This window comes from Electrophorus electricus, chromosome 4 (genome assembly GCF_013358815.1).
Source record: "Electrophorus electricus isolate fEleEle1 chromosome 4, fEleEle1.pri, whole genome shotgun sequence".
Classification (NCBI taxonomy): Eukaryota; Metazoa; Chordata; class Actinopteri; order Gymnotiformes; family Gymnotidae; genus Electrophorus; species Electrophorus electricus.
The window spans coordinates 22,417,780-22,435,837 of record NC_049538.1 but is presented as its reverse complement, the minus strand read 5'-3'; the positions used below and the strand labels follow the sequence as shown (position 1 = coordinate 22,435,837).

The following is an 18,058-nucleotide window of genomic DNA, read 5'->3' as shown; positions in this document are numbered from 1 at the left end:
GGGACAAAACAAAAAGCCTGCATTAAAATAGAATTCAGAGCTCTTAAAGCACCAAAAGCACATACAGCCCACCCATCAAAGCTTTAACACTAATACAAATATGTAATATTATAATAAAATATATAATAATATAAATATGTAAATAAAACAAAAAAATCTAATATGATTAAATGTTGCTTTTGATTGTTCCACAACCATATATTTTACACATATTTTTTGAAGGAACCAATGGTTTCAGTATTTATTTAAGATAAACTGTATATTTTGAGTAACCAGTTCAACATTAGAATTGAATTAATTACTGATAGGTTAGTTAGTATGTGCCACCACTTCTTCTTAAATTTGAATAATATAAAGTATACATTACAATTTCTTATTAAAAAGTTATGTAAAAACACAAGAATGGATACTCATCAAAAGATTTGCTTTTGTTAAAAATGCATTAGACTCAGTGCAAAATAAATAACATGAAAGGAGATGCGATTTCATTGTACAATGCATCATCAACCCTGGATTTCCAAAACCAAATCCTTTCCACAGGCAGAATTAAGAAAAACATTTTGGCGAAAGAAATGACATTATCTATCATTTGCTTGGGTGAGAGCTCCACTCATAGAAGAAATACATTTTTTCCATTGCAGACTGGCACCTGTTTCACTTATTATGAGGCCCATTTGTGATATGAAACATAGGGAAGGATTCAGAGGACAGACACTCAGTCTAGTAGGCCGACCACCACCACAAAGTGCAGGTCAGTGAATAGGAAGTGTGCCCATCCATAAAATCAAGAATAATATGCAAGCACTAGTCTCAGCATATGTAGATCTCTTCAAACACAACAGAAGTTGAGTAAAGTTGAAAGTAGCTGATATACAGGCAATAAACTCAATATCAGATTATGCAGAAAAATCTGTAAACAATGCTCAATATGACCATTATATGTAAAGGAAATGTTCTTATCTTGGAGAGTTTGGACTTGTTGTTTTATTATACAAACAATCTGGATGTCAGTATACTTCTGGTCATCTTTAACAGTGAGCAAAAACTCTTGACTCTTTTCCATTAGCCTGTGAAAAGACATTGTGAATAATTACATCCTCCAGCTTTCTGGGAGAAAGTAGACTCTGGCTCAGAGCATCAGTAAATTGATGAGAGTAGCACAGCACGAGGTTTTCCATTAGTGTTTATATGCATTAATATACTGTCCTGACTGTCTGCTGTATGTGTAAAAATTAGAGGACAATAGCTCTAAATAAACGAATACTAACAGTAAAGACATGGCATTTTTGTTCTTATAACTGTTTTCTTATACTTATTCTTTGATTTCTTATATTTAATATTCTTATATTTTCTTTTTTTTCCAGTAAGCTAGGTTGATTCATTTCAAAACACAAGTTAATGTTTTATATTACGTGACATGACAGTACACATCAGTTGTTGAATTGTGGCACTTAGCAGCTCAAATGTGAAATAGAAATGAAGAGCACACTTTTAAAAACCGAAAATGTCAAAGTATTTGTAAACTTTGAGTCTGGATGCCCACCGGCTGAGGTCTTATTAAGTCCACACCAGTGTCCAAGCACAAATGGTATCTAAGCCCATGGTTCATGTATAGCTTCTTTACAATAAATGGAGGTCTGCTAGGGGTGGTTCTAAGATTGTTACCTTCTCTAAGCATCAGCACCTTATCTCTCACACTGCAAAAGGGCTGCTAGACTGCTCTTTTGTCCGAATGCCCTTTCAATTTCTACCGGGTCGCTTTCCCATCCAGCTGACCAGAGCTGATCTCTCATGTACCATAAGACATTAGCCTCTGTCTGGTGAGATGGCCTTGCGTCTCCTATCCAGCAGATGAAGCTCCCTGTCTGTGACTCCCTGAGACTGATAATGATATGGTGTCTGTGTTAGCAGTTGCAAGCCACTTAGATTGTCCTTGAAAGTGCATGTGATTGGCAGAAGAGGTAACCATGTTGATGCTAAGCCACATATTACTTCCTGAAAAAATCTGCGCACATCAAAGTACAGCCATGGGCTAAAGTAATCTGTGAATAATTATAATCAGATTAAATAATCAGATTAAAGTAATCTGTGAATAATTATACAAAATGACATAAACTTGACACTATTTCATGAAGAAAAAATAAAAATAAAAATAACATTAGCTTTAATATTTTGGGATCACAAGAACTTAGATGTGTCTGCCATTCAGCACTACCATCATTAAGTCTGGTTCATACTTTAGCTACACTTATGAAATATGAACTATTAATGGAATGCAAAATGGTGACTATTCCAGTTTAATTAAAACAATTTAAGACTGCAAATCAAATGAAGTTGAAGCAGTGTGTTTCCAACACAGTATTTAAAATTGCTGCACTGAAAAACCCTCTCAAGATCACATAAACTATTCGCTGGCACTCCACGATGCATGCTGGCTCTCAGATTTAAAGCTGTATTGATGGCCTGAGTGCAGCTCACTAGTGTGCTTCTTAAATTATGGGAAAATCTTGAATATCTCATGTTATGTTGCATCAGCATGATGCTAGCATTCATTTTACACTTGGTCAATGAAGAACAGAAAATAATATACAGTATAAACATCTATCTTAATTTTCCTATGCTATGTAGGGCCTAGCTTTGCAACAATAATTTATATAGAGTAAGTTTGTTTACAGGGTGATACAGCCATTAATCAGATCTATTTGAATTTTCCAAAATGCACATTTTAGGTTGTTTACAGATTACAGATGAATACCGATTACCTTTCCCACTTCCCCAAACTTAAATATCACTATTCACTGTCTCTTGTGATGAATGATGTCCCAGAAGGTTCTCAGGCAGAGAGGGACACTAACACCATGAGCTTATGCGTTCCACTTTGGTGTGTGATTCAAAAACATGCCTAAAGTACAGACTAGCCTTTTTGTAGAGAGGTTAGAGTTAGCCACATTGCTTAAACAAAGGAAAAGGAGCTGACTAAAGAAAAGATCGCATGAAAATGAGCTGGATTTATGGATTATGTTGGCCTTGTGCCTTGTGTTGAAGCTGCTGTGGGAAAAGGGTGGATGAATTCAAGTAAAAGTTTCTTTATTTCTAGCGAATGAAATCAGACATAATGGAACGCCTGCAGGTTTGTTGGTGAAATTATATCCAGGTGAGAATTCAACTGAGAATTTGTCTGCTGATACAAGGTTATTGATATCACTGAACATCTGAAAATATGACATTAAACATTATTGCTTCTACTGAGCATCAAAACCATTAAACAACTACAAAAAAATAATCCTATGCAAGGATTAGCAACATTTATTAGACTATATAAAAACTGATTTCTACATAGGTAGCTATCTATCTCCAAATAAAATAAAATGCATTACATTTACATTTATATTAGAATGGAGATTATTGTACTCTACTGCATGATGATGATAGGATTTCAGATTTTGTGGTTAACTGGGAAACTGATGCATGTTTCCAAATTTGCAAATGCTCTGTGATGGCCAAGTTGCATAAATTTATTCTTAATGCTGAGAGCATTGGCTCTATGAACATGGTCATTATGCCCAGTGATGTAAAAACCTATAAAAGCTAACCACAAACAGTAACATATTTCCAGTTCAAACTAACAGGACTCCTAAACCACTACCAAACACCAAGTACAATAATTTATTCTAAAATAAAAAAAATGCTAAATACTTGACAAATGTGCACAGAACCATGTCTCTCTTTTCTGAGCATGTTACTGTGAACAGTGTTGGCTCTTTTTGAAAGTGATGAGTTATATTATTCAAGAGGACATGATTGTTCTCAAATCCTGAAATCAGGTTGTCCAAAGAGGAGTTATTCTGTGGCTCCTCAGCCAACAGCTCATGTTGTGAATGGAAGCACCACGTGCCTCTGTTCTTTTGTGGTGTGAAAGGAATCAGTGTAGTCATTTTGCTGCATTTTGAGTCTCTTATTCAGAACACCAGCCAAGCTCACCCTCTGAGCAATACTAGAAGCTACTGAATCAGCAAATTCAGTACTGGCGCATTAAGGACTGAAATGTTCCCCATGTCAAAGATAACTGTACAACCATGCACAAAGGTTACACATATATATCAGTTCTTCTGCATGCCCTACTATCCAGCACATTCGACACCAAACACTGACAACCAGACTTCCAGACACAGTTTAAGTCTTGTCATAAACCAAAAGGCTTTTGTGTCTGGAAAACTATCCCTAAGTGATTTCATTGTTAAAGGATGTCTATTAATATTGTCTGAATGTGTGAGTGCAGGCCTGTTCTGGAGAATCAGTTCAGGGTGTCCTGCTGGCATTCGTGTGTCTGGGTGCCCGAGCTCTCGCGCGGCGCTCGGCACCCTGTGGGTGGCGCCACTTGGCCGGCAGGCCTTTGAGCTTCTTCTTCTTCCGGTCTGCTATGCACCATACCCTCTCACAGTATTGCTCCACCTGCTGGATGTTACCATAGCCAATCAGCTGCATGAAGTCCTTGTACCAGAGCTTGGTGGAAGGGGCCAAGGGCAAGCTGGCAAATGGGCATGGGTGAGCTCGGAGCTGGGCCTCGCCCTCACTGTACTCCCTACGCTGGAACAGGCTCACCACCCGCTCCTCCTCCAGCACCTCCAGGGTGATCCGTGCAACTGTCTGCACGAAGCCATGCTCTACCGATTGGCACAGGTACACACCGGCGTCAGACTTCTTTGTTGTCAGAAACAAAAGGCCATACGGTGTCTGAATAATATGCTCGTCACCTTTTATCTGAGAAAGGAAGAGAGAAAAATAGCATCACTGAACAAAAGTAGCACATGCAGTGTACGTAATGCATGATAATGCATCCTGCATGTATTCTATTCATTAGTATTGCTGGCTAACATTTGTATTTCAGAGGTGTGTCCAAGAAACAGAACTGAACACAGCACATGGACACGTGTTTCATGTTTATTTCTTTCACTTGTGCATTTAGCATTAGCCAACTTCCTCAATGATTACAATGTGCAGTCATGTCAAAATAGAGCTTGAGACAGTACTCCCAGTAATCAGAATGCTGTTAAATGCTTGTAATCCCTTTATTTCTAGATAAAAATCCATCTTTATCTAGAAAGTATATTTGTTTTCCTACATCTAACCTGTAATCAGGGACACATTTTAATGTTTGCCTCTAGTTAAAGTGCAAATTGTAATCAATTCAGTCCATTTGAATACTAATTTGTTAGGTTCAGTACAACACAAAATGTTATTTGTTTTGTCCTCAAATTTGAATTACATGATTGGTCAGTTCATGATTGCATACCTCTTCCATGTCTACTCCTTTCAGCATGTACCAAGTGAGTACAGCTTGCAGAGATCTGGGTCTACACTCTAACAGAGTGTTATTCTTCTCAACACCATATACCAATTTGTCTGAGATGCTGTGTGCCTCTGAAACACACACACACACACACACACACACACACACACACACACACACACACACACACACACATAATTATTAAATGATAACCTGTTGTACAGAGGCTATAAATAAAAGCAGTTCTGGCTTCAGTTCTCTGTAAACTGTCATCTTCCACATCAACCAGGCAACCTCCACCACGTACCATTCAGCTGGAGCCCTGTACACTGTTGAACCGCATTGCCATGACGGACGTCCTGTCGTCTGAAACGCCTGGCCACAGAGAGAGAGAGAGAGAGAGAGAGAGAGAGAGAGAGAGAGAGAGAGAGAGAGAGAGAGAGAAGACAAAAAGTGAGGAGAAACAGGAAGACTCCACTCAGCCTTTCTGACACATTTCACAGCACCCTATTATTTATCGCAGTGTGGAAAAAACGAGCAGTACAGGGTGAGGGATGAGAGGATGAGAGGTGAAGACAAAAGTACCGAAATCAAGCAAGGAACAAGTGAGAGGTAGAAACAGCGAGAAGACTGTTACTCCCCCACTGCATTTTCATCAGACAGAGAAATCAATTGAGAGCAGCTAATCTTTTCTGTCATCATCCTGACCATGACTGCTCTGACTGCTGCTTGGCGCTGATTATTTGCGATTTCCTCATCTGGCTGTACATGCCGAGTGAGGACGTGATGGGCATTAGGATGAGTGGGAGGCGTTAGCATAAAGTGCTGACGGGTTCCGGCTGATGGCAGTATAGAGGGAACTGACAGCACTTAGAGTCTGGATTAAGGGAACACCCACACTAGCTTTTCACTCTGATGAGCAGGGCAAACCACCCGCTCACACATGCACAAACACACACATGCACACACATGTGCATACACACGCACACACATGCTCACACTTTGGCAGGCAGTGTGAGACACTAAGACAGAAGGTGATGAGTGGGTGATAGCACAGTGAAGCTAAGACTCCATGCTCTCTCACCAGGAGCACATTTCTATACTGGCTGTTCTAAGCACCGTAATTGAAATCCTGTCTGCCTTTTTCCCTCCTGTGCGAAGCACAGCAGCGTAGCATCCAGAGCAGGGACCCCCTTCCATCTTTCGTGCTCATGAGTGTGTGATCGAAATGCATGCATGCACATGTGATCTATGCGTACCTTTTGGTGTGAATGCTAGCTGGGTAGTATCTGGAGCAGGTGTGCCCGTCCCAGGCGCAGTATGGGTCTCTGGCTAGACAGCAGTCAGAACAGGCAGAGCCATACAGCCCACACTGGTGCATGCGGACCTGAGTCACACCCAGCTCAGAGCCCACATACAGCTGTTGCTATGGTAAGGCAAACAAACTTGGGTTAATGTTACAGCATTCGACAGCAGCCTACAAATCATCTTCAAGGTTTGAGACTCAAACTGTCTGCTCAATATCACCATCTAGTGGCAGATGGGAAGATTGTATTCTACACCATTTTATATAAAATTTGATGCTCTCTGATCCGAAAGAGAAAACTGATGGTCAGAGTGTCTTACCCTTTTTGTTGAAATGACGATTTCCGTGATGGGTACAGGAAGCTGTGATGAAGGAGATCAAATGATTTTTCATAATCAGATGTACATAACATTATCCCAGTTCTTACAGATTTTTACATTCACTTTCACACAATACCATGTTCACTTAACACATTCACCATATCAATAAACTATGTGAATTAAGCTGTCTATATTTTGCATTGCTACAAAATGCAAAATATTTTGGCATTCAATCACCACTTCTTCCATAATTCATGAATACCTCTCTGTCAGTGTTCACTACCAGCAAGAGTCTGTACAACTAAAGAAACATTTGCAGACATTTAGATACTGTTCAAAATAATTAACTTCAAAGCAGTTTTTAAACTCTGCTACATTCTGATTACTGCAGATGGAAATATTTTGGCAGACAAATGAAAGCATACACTTATTGTATGTATAAATACATAAAACAGATTATACTGACTTTAGACGAAAGTTTATTTGGTTTATTTGTTTGCAGCCTCATTACCATGAATAGAAAAGTGGTCAAACTTGCATTGAAATGTGCATGTATGAAAAGAAAATATAGAAAAATACTGAGATTTTTCCACTATTACTGCAGTATTGCACAAAACATTGGGCTGTCATTTCACCTAACAACCAAAACAGTTTGGTTGATTTTGGTTGAGCCCTGTTACCATATATACAAAACTGGCCATCTCTGGAATGGCCTTTGCATTCTTTAGCCTTATTGAAGATGTCTATTGTATGTAGACAGAGACAGAGGCAGAAACAAAAAGAGAGGCCAAAGCAGAGGCATAGACAGAGGCAGACACAAAGACAGACACATAGACAGAGGCATACACAAAGACAGACACAAAGACAGATGCATAGACAGAGACAGACACAGACAGAGGCATAGACAGAGACAGACACAAAGACAGACGCATAGACAGAGACAGACACAAAGACAGACGCATAGACAGACGCATAGACAGAGGCAGACACAAAGACAGAGGCATACACAAAGACAGACACAAAGACAGACGCATAGACAGACGCATAGACAGAGGCAGACACAAAGACAGAGGCATACACAAAAACAGACACAAAGACAGACGCATAGACAAAGACAGACACAAAGACAGACGCATAGACAAAGACATACACAAAGACAGATGCATAGACAAAGACATACACAAAGACAGACGCATAGACAGACGCATAGACAGAGGCAGACACAAAGACAGAGGCATACACAAAGACAGACACAAAGACAGACGCATAGACAAAGACAGACACAAAGACAGACGCATAGACAAAGACATACACAAAGACAGACGCATAGACAGAGACAGAAGACGTTTCCTTTTTTGCATGGAGACGAAAGGTTTATGACCACCACCCACATGACCAGATGTCACTTCTAGATGCAATGGCTGCTGGGTGTATGGATATAACAGTGAAACACATTCAGGGCTGAATAAGGCATTTGAAGAGATTTTTTCCATGCTATATTGCAAATGATAACATTCAATGTGATATTGATGAAAATCAATGGCCAAATGCAGTGGACACGATGGTTGGAACAGACCAACGGTAGATGTCTGATACTGATGGGCAGACTGTGTGAATTGTGTTATGTGCAAATTTGTGTATATAGTGAAAACATTGATTTGTTATTACAGTTCTGTATTTGTTATTGATTGTGTATATTTTTCTTTTCTGAACTACAGTATATTGCACTGTGAGATCAAATGGCAAAATATAGTAAACCCCATGAAGAATACTGTGGCTGTTGTGATTTGTTTCTTTATCATAATTTGTTTTAGATTATACAGTAAATATTGTTATTCTGGGTTTCCAATACAGTAAAACATGCATTAATTTACAGTTTACAGTAAATATACTGTAACACACAAGTCATTAGGTAAATCAGCAGCCAGTCTTTAGCTGGCTTGACATATTTGTAGATGCAAAAATAGAAGAAGGTAAACACATAGTATACGTATTTTGTTGTGTAAGTTTACATTTTGAAGTTCGTTGTTCATTGAGTGGTGGGGGAAGGCATTTGTTATAGTTATGTTATAGTTATGGCAGCATGAGTCACTTTTGGATGAAATATTAAGTGTGTTTGTGGTTGAAGTGCATTTTGCACCACAGGTGCAACTGATGTGCTGAGGTGTATGGTTCAAAGGCACATTGTGTGAAGAGTTTTGAAGAAGTAGACATTGTATTTAGACAAGTGTGAAAACATTTGTATAAAAAAATTTAAATAAATTTTAAACTGCTAAAAATTCACCTTAAAAACCTGCAGTTCCTCTAGAAGAACTTCTTCTATTGTGTTAGCCTCTTTGTTGAAGATGGTGATCACCTTTAGCACAACAGAATCATCTGTGGAGGAATTAATACTATCTGATTAGACCTCCGTTAAATGAAGAGTAAAGCTGGTGTCGATAAGGTATGGAGACCAAATCACCATACCTGTCCCAATGAACAGGACATTATAATGTCCATCCTCAGCCTCCACCCTGTCCACAGCGAGCTCAGTGAGTCGACGTCCTCCATCTGTGTCCAGCAGAATGGGCCGATGAAGGACCGGCCGCACTGATTGGAACATGAGGGGGTGGGAACGCACGAAGCGCAGAACCTCATCTGGGTACTCCTTAGAGCTGGAGAACTGAGCCCCATTGATCTTACTGGCACACTGAGAGAGTGAGGTAGAGAGAGAGAGAGAGACAGGCCAATAAGGACATTGTTCAGTACAAAACCTCCGATTAGTCCGTCAGATTTCAAAGTGAGTCCCCTCGCAAATCCATCTCTTCTCCTCCTTTCAAACACCCACAGCTAAGCATCACTCCACTCAGCCACTTTTTCCCTGATGCAGCCACAGAGCCCCTTAAAAAATTACAGTGTGACCAACAAACCCGAAGAATTTAATAGTGCTATTTAAAAAATGAGAACAAGCTCAATGAGATTAAGATGTGAACAGCAATGATTTTCTGAAATTTTCATTCTGAAAATAGTCTCATCATCCCACAGACTAGTTCTGCCTCTTGCAGGTGACAAGACCTTACAGAATAAATCCTTACCATTTTCTGTAACTGGAGTATGATGAATAATATACAGAATAGTTATTACTGGGGGATACAGGTTATCACATCACTAAATGGAGTGATAGATGTGATGACTGGTAACCTAGAGGAAGCATGTAGCCTTTAGGCAGCTGTGTCTGACTTACAGATCCTGGACGTGGGTATGGGACCTTCCCATCATACAAACTCCAGTGGTGGTCGCCGTCCTCACGGTGGGCAAAGGGCCCATTAAACGCTGCCCGGATACCCTCCATGTTGTACATACACACAGCGTAACCTTTAAACACAGCGCTGGGAGGACAGGGGAGAGTCAAGGGACATACCTTTACACCTCAGACAGTCCATGAGCTAGTTGAATGCTGCTAGATTCGAAATGTGATGCAATATCTTTAAATGGATCTGAAATGACTGAGTTCTACAGTTACGCAGAGCACATACTGTTCTGTGCTTACCTGGTGGTACTGAACAGACCAAAGATCTCCGGATTCTTCTCATCCTTTTTGGTTAGCACAAACACATCCTCTACAAATACACAAATTTTTGCATACACACATGCACACACATGTACACGCACACACGGACAGACACATGCGCGCACACATATACATACACACACACACACACATTTTTCAAATAAAAGTTTCATAAAAATATGGGGCTTTATTGGTCCAGTAATAAATACATGTCCCCCTCCTACAGACAAAAATGCACACATAAAATGCACACATAACAAAAAAAAAAGGAGAAAAAAACTCAAACTAAGGCTTTTTAAATGTTAGGATGCTCTGATATATGGATAAATGTCTGCTCATGCAGATTACATTAGATTTAATCTGTGGCATGAAGACAAGAGGCTTTTGACTCTTTAATTCTCTGCAGCCCTGCAGGTGGCATGGCTTCTCTGTGGGCGTGATTTCCCACAGGCGGGTCGTGGGTTTCGCCGCGCCCAGAAGTGGGTTGTGCTGTGACTGTTCCTGCCAGCCTGGTCGGGAACAGTGCTCAGTGGCCAGGAACAGCAGTACCTTCACTGTGAGCCACACAGCACATACTGATGAGGCTCTACTCTGCAATCATGTAGGCACACATTCTCGTGGGCCACGAATCACCCCCTGCACTGACGTGCACAAACAGCGAGTGTGATTGCTTCAAAATGTCAGCTAATACTGCCCACTTGCTTGCTGCCTTGGAGGGAAATGGCTTTTGATGAATATCCCCAAATGTCATATCTTATGGGTCATTTCCTCAGAGGTGCAATGCGTGGAATAAGGCATTAAGTCAGTTTGTGGAAAAGACCACAGGGTTGATGATTCAGGTCAGAATCACTGACTGAAATATGTTTGCATAGGGAGAGGGAGAGAGGGAGAGATAGCAAGGAAAGCAGCCTGTTGGCAGGTCTTACCCAGCTCATCAAAATGGGTGTCGATGCCATTGGGACCCGCCACTGAACATATCAAGCGAGCCTTAAGAAAAGATGTCCACTTGTTTACCAGCATCCTTTGACCACCCTGGTCATTCTAAGGAACAATGTAAAGGAAGAGCAGCATCATTAACCGTGCCTGTTGCTTACTGACCTATAGATGGTGCAGTCGTGCAGATTTTGAATGACAAAATGATGTGGTAGCTCAAGCAAGGTTCTTATCTGCAATGGCATTATCACTTCACCATATTAAGATGTCAATTTGGATCCATATTTGAATGTCAGTCCCATCAGCGTTCTCGATACGTACGGCACACACTCTCGCCACCCTGCTGAAGACCGCCTTGCTCCCCACCTCTGCTGCGGACACTCTCTCAGTGAAGAAGAAGTAGACTTTGTCATCAGCAGGGTCATCGTTATCGGGGACCACCATGGACCCTACGAACTTGGGCTCTGAGGAAAACAAATCTACCTTAGTGTAGCTAAACCAATGATGGCTGTGTCCATCGCATGGCACATATAGCATTCATGGACCATAAATATTATAACATACCATCTATAAATAACTGCTTAGTCATAATGGTTCTGTAATTAAATTAAAGTTATGCTAATTGATTTTTCCTAGATGCAAAGAGTGGAAGGATCAAGCTGAATAATGGAGAAATGTGCATGAGGAGAGTATCTGTGGGGCACATTAGCATCATATTATTTTAATACATCTTAAAAAAACATTTAACAACTAATTAACACCTTTTAGGATATTTTCAGGCCCTAGCCTCAGTTTATCTGTACAGCACATGTGCAAGCACACCCCCGCACCCATGTGCAGCACTGAGTAATGGTTTCCATGGTGCTGCGAAAACCTTCTGCCATGCTGTATGACAGGCAAGTGGGCCTCTCTGGGATAGTGGCTGACTCTGCTTGACCATATTTGAGCAGGTCTGAATGGCTATGAATGGCCGTGTCTGGGGCAGAGCGGCTGGAGATGGATGGGACCTGTCACTGATGCCTTTCTGCCAGTCTCTATGATTAATGGTGCTCACTGGGGGGCTGAGACTGCAACTGCCCCCCTACAGGTAATGAACTTTATCCCTCTATTCTCAAGCATATGCACTATCTCTCTATGACACACACACACACACACACACACACAAACTATAAATCAAGTATAAAGGCAGTATTGAGGGAAGATGGCTTTGCTATGTTTCTGTTTTCTATGTTTCTGGTAAATGTATTATTGTGTGCTCTACTGGAGCTCAGAACTCCTGTGTGTGTGTGTGTGTGTGTGTGTGTGTGTGTGTGTGTGTGTGTGTGTGTGTGTGTGTGTGTGTGTGTGTGTGTGTGTGTGTGTGTGTGTGTGTGTCAGGGAGGAGAGCAGGATATATGGTGGAGACAAGTATTACACAAACTCCCCACATGACACTGCTGCCCTTTCTGAACTGTGCACAGGATGGTCACAAACTCAATCAACATAAGGCCTACACCAGTGTTGACTGATGACTAAATGTGATCTATATGTAACTCTGTGTGTGTGAGCCAATGTGTGTGTGTGAGCCAATGTGTGTGTGTGAGCCAGTGTGTGTGTGTGTGTGTGTGTGTGTGTGTGTGTGTGTGTGTGTACCAGAGATAGCTGGATTCCCTCAGTGTACAATAATATTGTATGGGTCTCTATATAGGTATTTGCATGTGGACTAGGACTACAACACCTTTTAACATTTAATTGTCTTTAATTGTTATTTGCTAGCTATTAGCATTTCCATAGTGTTTATATAGTGTATAATTTACTGTATAAACACAGCTAATCCCAGTCAGTAGTCTATGGTAGCAGTGGTATCTTAGTGGTTAAGGTACTCAACTAGTGTTACTCAACTAATCGAACAGTTCAAGCCCCATCACCAAGGTACCACTCTTAGGCCCATGAGAAGGGTCCTTAGCCCTCACTTGCTCAGCTAAATGCCATAAAATGTCAAATGTATTCAGGTAGGTTAAGGTTTGGACCAAATCTGGCAGGAAACCTAATCTCCACTACAGGTCTGAATATCCTTCAGTGTGGGTGTGTAAAATCAAAGGTAAAAATCCAGTTCTGGAATTTAGAAACACCGCATAGTTTAGTGTTTTCCCTGTGTCAGCATCCATGGTTCATCTCACAAAGGGCTTGATATTTCAAATGACCCTAGATGACATGTGAGGGTGTGTGAGTTTGTTACAGTGCACGGCTGCTCTTAGTGCTTGCGGTTGGTGCTCTCACCATTCAGCTGCCATCTGTCGCCCACCTCGGTCCTGCTGTAGCCGTGTCTGGCCAGGCGGTACACAGCTGCGTCATTCTCCCAGTAGTCAGTGTAAAGTCCTACAAACAGCTGACCTCCTGTTGGCCAAAAACAAGGGCACAAATAAGAATTTCTCAAAATGACTAGACTTTCTGTTTGTTATTGTGGATGATAATATTCATATCTGAGGTTAATATTTTACTTATGCTCTAAATAATACACCTTTTCAAATCTCATTTCAGCTACTGGCCTCTATTTAGCTTGAGTACACTCTAAATTCATATTGTTACTCTGCTCTTCTTTACTGAACCACAAGGTGGCAGAGAAAGGACTAACAACGTGTTTTTCCTTCTTTTTTTATTAATAAGAAATAATATGACACCACTCAGACACAACACCATCCAGGGAGATATTAATTCAGTAGCTAAATCTGTAATATTATGAATGACGATATAATGATATAATGATATATGAATGATATAAAGGCATATAGACTGGAATATTAATTTATTATTAGGCAAAGGCATTTCTGGCAGCTGCAAGGGCAGAAGAGGAATTCTCCATTATTATCATCAGCCTGCATCTCCCTCTGTTGGACAGAGTACGCCGATGGATCTTTCTGGAAGTGTGGGTGATTGAATGCAAGGGAGGTGGTGATCCTGAAGAATCCTGAATAGCTGAAAAGCTTTCATAGTCACTGCCAAATGCCTCAAACACACAGCACTCTTTATGTTGCAGACGCAAAAAGCACACATTTTGAGACGAGACGGATAGATGGGGTGGAGTAGTGAGTGAGGGAGAGAGACAAAAAGAGAGTGAGAGAGAGAGAAAGAATTTTACTGATGTTGAGTCCTTACTGAACACAATGGATGATGTAGGGCTGTTGGGATGGAAAGGAGATCTCCCTCGGCCACCTTCTATATGCTCAGACTCTAACTGAAATACTCGATCCTGCAGACACACACACACACACACACACACACACACACACAGAAAGTGGGAGAAAGCGAGAGAGAGAGCATAAAATCCCATTAAAACACTTTTGAATATTTAGGAATATAATTTACTTTTGTGAAAGAATAATCCAGCAAAGTCATAAAAAATGAAAAAGCAATTTCAAGTCCATGGTTTCTGCTTCTCCTGCCTTATCTGGTTGAATCTAGCACCGGTGTGCCTTTGTGGTGTGGGGCCTGTGTCTGTTCCCATTCAGATCCCTGACAGGGCAACATGGGGGATGGGGAATCTCACAGACAGCAATTCATCAGTCAATCTACTAGAGTTATAATAGAGGCTATCATACAGGCTAATCTGTTCACACAGATGAGGCTGTATCACACCACCCGCAAACCCCTTGCCGCACATGCACATACACACACACATACACACACACACAGAGGAGAGAAAGGGAGACTCAATTTCACACTTACCCACTCAATTTTTTGGAGGGGAATACATTACCCTGGTGAACCACTTGATGTTAAAATAAGAATCTAGTAAGAAAATGAAGACATATACTGCATGTACATACACACACACACACACACACACACACACACACATACTCACACACTCCTGCAAAAGTTCATTCTTCAGTAAATGTACTATAAAATTCAGTTTAACCACAGAAATATGGTGTTAGCTGAAACATAACTTTCCTGGAGTAACTGGAGAATATGATCACTGCTCACACATGAAGAACATTTGTGATTTATGACTACATGGACTGTATGACTCCAGCTCTTACCACATAGTGAAACAGGCAAACACCACAAGCACGCTAACCCACCCATGGCAGCTGTCTGCCCTTAGAATCGCTCAAATTCAGACATTTCAGACATTCCTAATCCTGCTGTCATACTGGAAATGGAGAATGTGTGAAAGGCATTTAAGAATCAAATCTGCAACTTGTGTTCCATTTAGAGCAATTCTGAAATTCAAGGAGGTTAAGAAGAGGCATCATGGCCATGTACTCGCTAGCTATAATGCTCAAAGCAAAGATGGTTCAGGGCCAGGGCAACACTACTGTGGAATATATCTCTACTATCAAAGACCTCACTGTTCCAGGTCTCATGTCTTCAGCACCCCATTTCCCTAACTGTGAAAGTGAATAGTGGCATGCAGGGTTGAAATGAATACCTGCTGCTGTTATGGCCCTCCATTTCTAGAGTAAAAAGAACCATAAAAGCCAAAAGAAGAATTCTAAACACAATGGAGATGACAATCATACACTGCACATGCTTCCCATACACTTCACAAATCTGCTTCACTGCTACTGTTAGTCCTCGGGGAAACAAAATAAGTAAACCTTGAATGAGCCTCTCACACACACACACGTAGACACACACAAACAAATACAACCTAACATGTGTTTCCCATTTGCGGTGCATATGGCCTTAGTGTGATCAGATTGCCTGTAGTTAGAGGGATCCTTGGAATAGAGTGTTAGAGAGATCGTCTGTTGTAAAACCAAACTTTGGGTAGAATGCAGTGTGTGTGTGTGTGTGTGTGTGTGTGTGTGTGTGTGTGTGTGTGTGTGTGTGTGTGTGTATGTGTGTGTGTGTGTGTGTGCTTTATTTGGTAATAAGTAAATGTCTGCAGAAATTTCTGCATGTGTCTCTTGTAGTGATGTGTGCTGCTTGTATGTGGGTCCCATGGGATTGGCAGGGTGGTTGCTGATTGTAGGATATTTACGTCCAGTGAAGTGTGTGAGATAAAGGGTTAGTTATGAGCATATGCAGGAAGCTGATGCAGACATGATTAAGCCTGTTTAAAAGAGTAGGGAAGGAAATAGTGCTGTGGTGTGCCATGTTATGGCAGAAGTCCACAGTGCTTCTGTGGGTTTTAAGGGAGAGAGTTGTAGTGTGTGTGTGTGTGTGTGTGTGTGTGTGTGTGTGTGTTGGTGGGTGGGTGTGTGTGTGTGTGTGCACATATGAGAGTGTGTGTATGGATGTGTGTGTGTGTACTCTACTCACTCTACAATTAACCTGGACAGAATCAGTGCATCTCGAAGAGAGGTGTGTGTGTGTGTGTGTGTGTGTGTGTGTGTGTGTGTGTGTGTGTGTGTGTGTGTGTGTGCGCGCGCGCATGTGTGTGTGTGTGTGTGTGTGTGTGTGTGTGTGAAAGTGTGAGGGAGAGAGAGTGTGTGTGTCTGTATGTGTTTCTCTCTTACCCTGGTTCTGTTCTGTGTCTGTGGCTGTATCAGTCTTTCTTGTCATTACATGCACAGCTGCAGAACATCATCCAGCAGAACAACAGCAGAACAAGAGCAGCTTCATCTCACTATGTCAGTGTGCGTGTGTGAGCATGTGGTAGTGAGGTAAGCATTAATGTGTCTTTATGCATATGTGGGGTTGTGCATGTATATCTCCATCGTTTGTGTGTGTGTGTGTGTGTGTGTGTGTGTGTGTGTGTTCATATTGGAGGCCATCAGCCTAAGGATACACACTTGCCCCTCATTCGGAGTTTTTAGCCTGAAGGGTATACCATTCACTTGAAGCTCAGCACTCAGGGTTATCAACTGCCCTGCTGAAACCTGTCTCCTCTAATTATTCCCGCCCCTGATCTCCTGCCCCTTAACCCCCCAACACCCCAACTCCTGCCTGTGGCTGTTCCTCTAACCTCAACTCTAGGGTCACAAAGCATTAACTTCCAAGCCCATCTCTAGCCATGCTTATCCAAACTCAAAGATCTATGTGAGCACAGGACTCACCATACAAGAGCTCCATGGGTGTAACAGAGAGAGGAAAAACAAAATACAGTATAGTCAGACAGGGGAAAAAAGATCAGTCTTAGATCAGCCAGACCACTCTTACATTTGGAGGAAAAAACTTTTCCGACTTGGTCATTTTTGGCTTCTTTCAAACAGACTTCTCTTCCTTGGCTTTTATGCTCACCGCCTCCCTCACACACCTCCGTCCCCTGTGATTAGCCACTCTGTAATTAGTCTGGGACTCTCCAGGGAGGATGAGACTGTTTGTTTTTGCTTGTCTGTCTGGCTGGAGGTCGCAGATTTGAGGACGATAAAATGTCCCCTCAAACACAAAACAAATACTTTCCAAGACCAAGTTTTCTTTATGTATGTGAACAGATGACTGACATTGCTGTCATTCCTTTTTACATTAAGCCTTATGTGGAATGTCTTAGGCCTCAGGATGTGCTTTGCAGAAAGCAGCACCTTTAATCAAGTTTCATTTTAAAATGAAATGCAGCTGTAAAACAGACCACAAAGACCACTCCTAAAAGTCCTCGCTTCCATTTCTTATACATTTTCAATGCTCCTTTTCATTTTCTGTTGTATCCCACCATACTACCTATCCATCCATTCTACCTTAGCTTTTCCAACCATCTCTTGCTTTTCACTCTGGAGGAGTCTTGCGTTCTC

General features: G+C 41.3%; 1 protein-coding gene across 1 annotated transcript in view; it reads right to left on the bottom strand.

Moving 5' to 3' along the window:
* Window positions 1–1,352: 1,352 nt before the first annotated feature.
* sema3e (sema domain, immunoglobulin domain (Ig), short basic domain, secreted, (semaphorin) 3E) overlaps window positions 1,353–18,058 on the bottom strand; it is a 31,727-nt gene continuing 15,021 nt past the window's right edge. The window contains exons 5-17 of the mRNA XM_027009692.2: window positions 14,535–14,628; window positions 13,659–13,775; window positions 11,721–11,863; window positions 11,393–11,507; window positions 10,446–10,515; window positions 10,140–10,284; window positions 9,383–9,605; window positions 9,201–9,292; window positions 6,917–6,958; window positions 6,550–6,716; window positions 5,598–5,665; window positions 5,294–5,421; window positions 1,353–4,761 (exon numbers count right to left, since the gene is read on the bottom strand). Coding sequence (XP_026865493.2) covers window positions 4,300–4,761; window positions 5,294–5,421; window positions 5,598–5,665; window positions 6,550–6,716; window positions 6,917–6,958; window positions 9,201–9,292; window positions 9,383–9,605; window positions 10,140–10,284; window positions 10,446–10,515; window positions 11,393–11,507; window positions 11,721–11,863; window positions 13,659–13,775; window positions 14,535–14,628 — 1,866 coding nt within the window. The 3' untranslated portion in view covers window positions 1,353–4,299. The remainder of the gene's footprint in view (window positions 4,762–5,293; window positions 5,422–5,597; window positions 5,666–6,549; window positions 6,717–6,916; window positions 6,959–9,200; window positions 9,293–9,382; window positions 9,606–10,139; window positions 10,285–10,445; window positions 10,516–11,392; window positions 11,508–11,720; window positions 11,864–13,658; window positions 13,776–14,534; window positions 14,629–18,058) is intronic.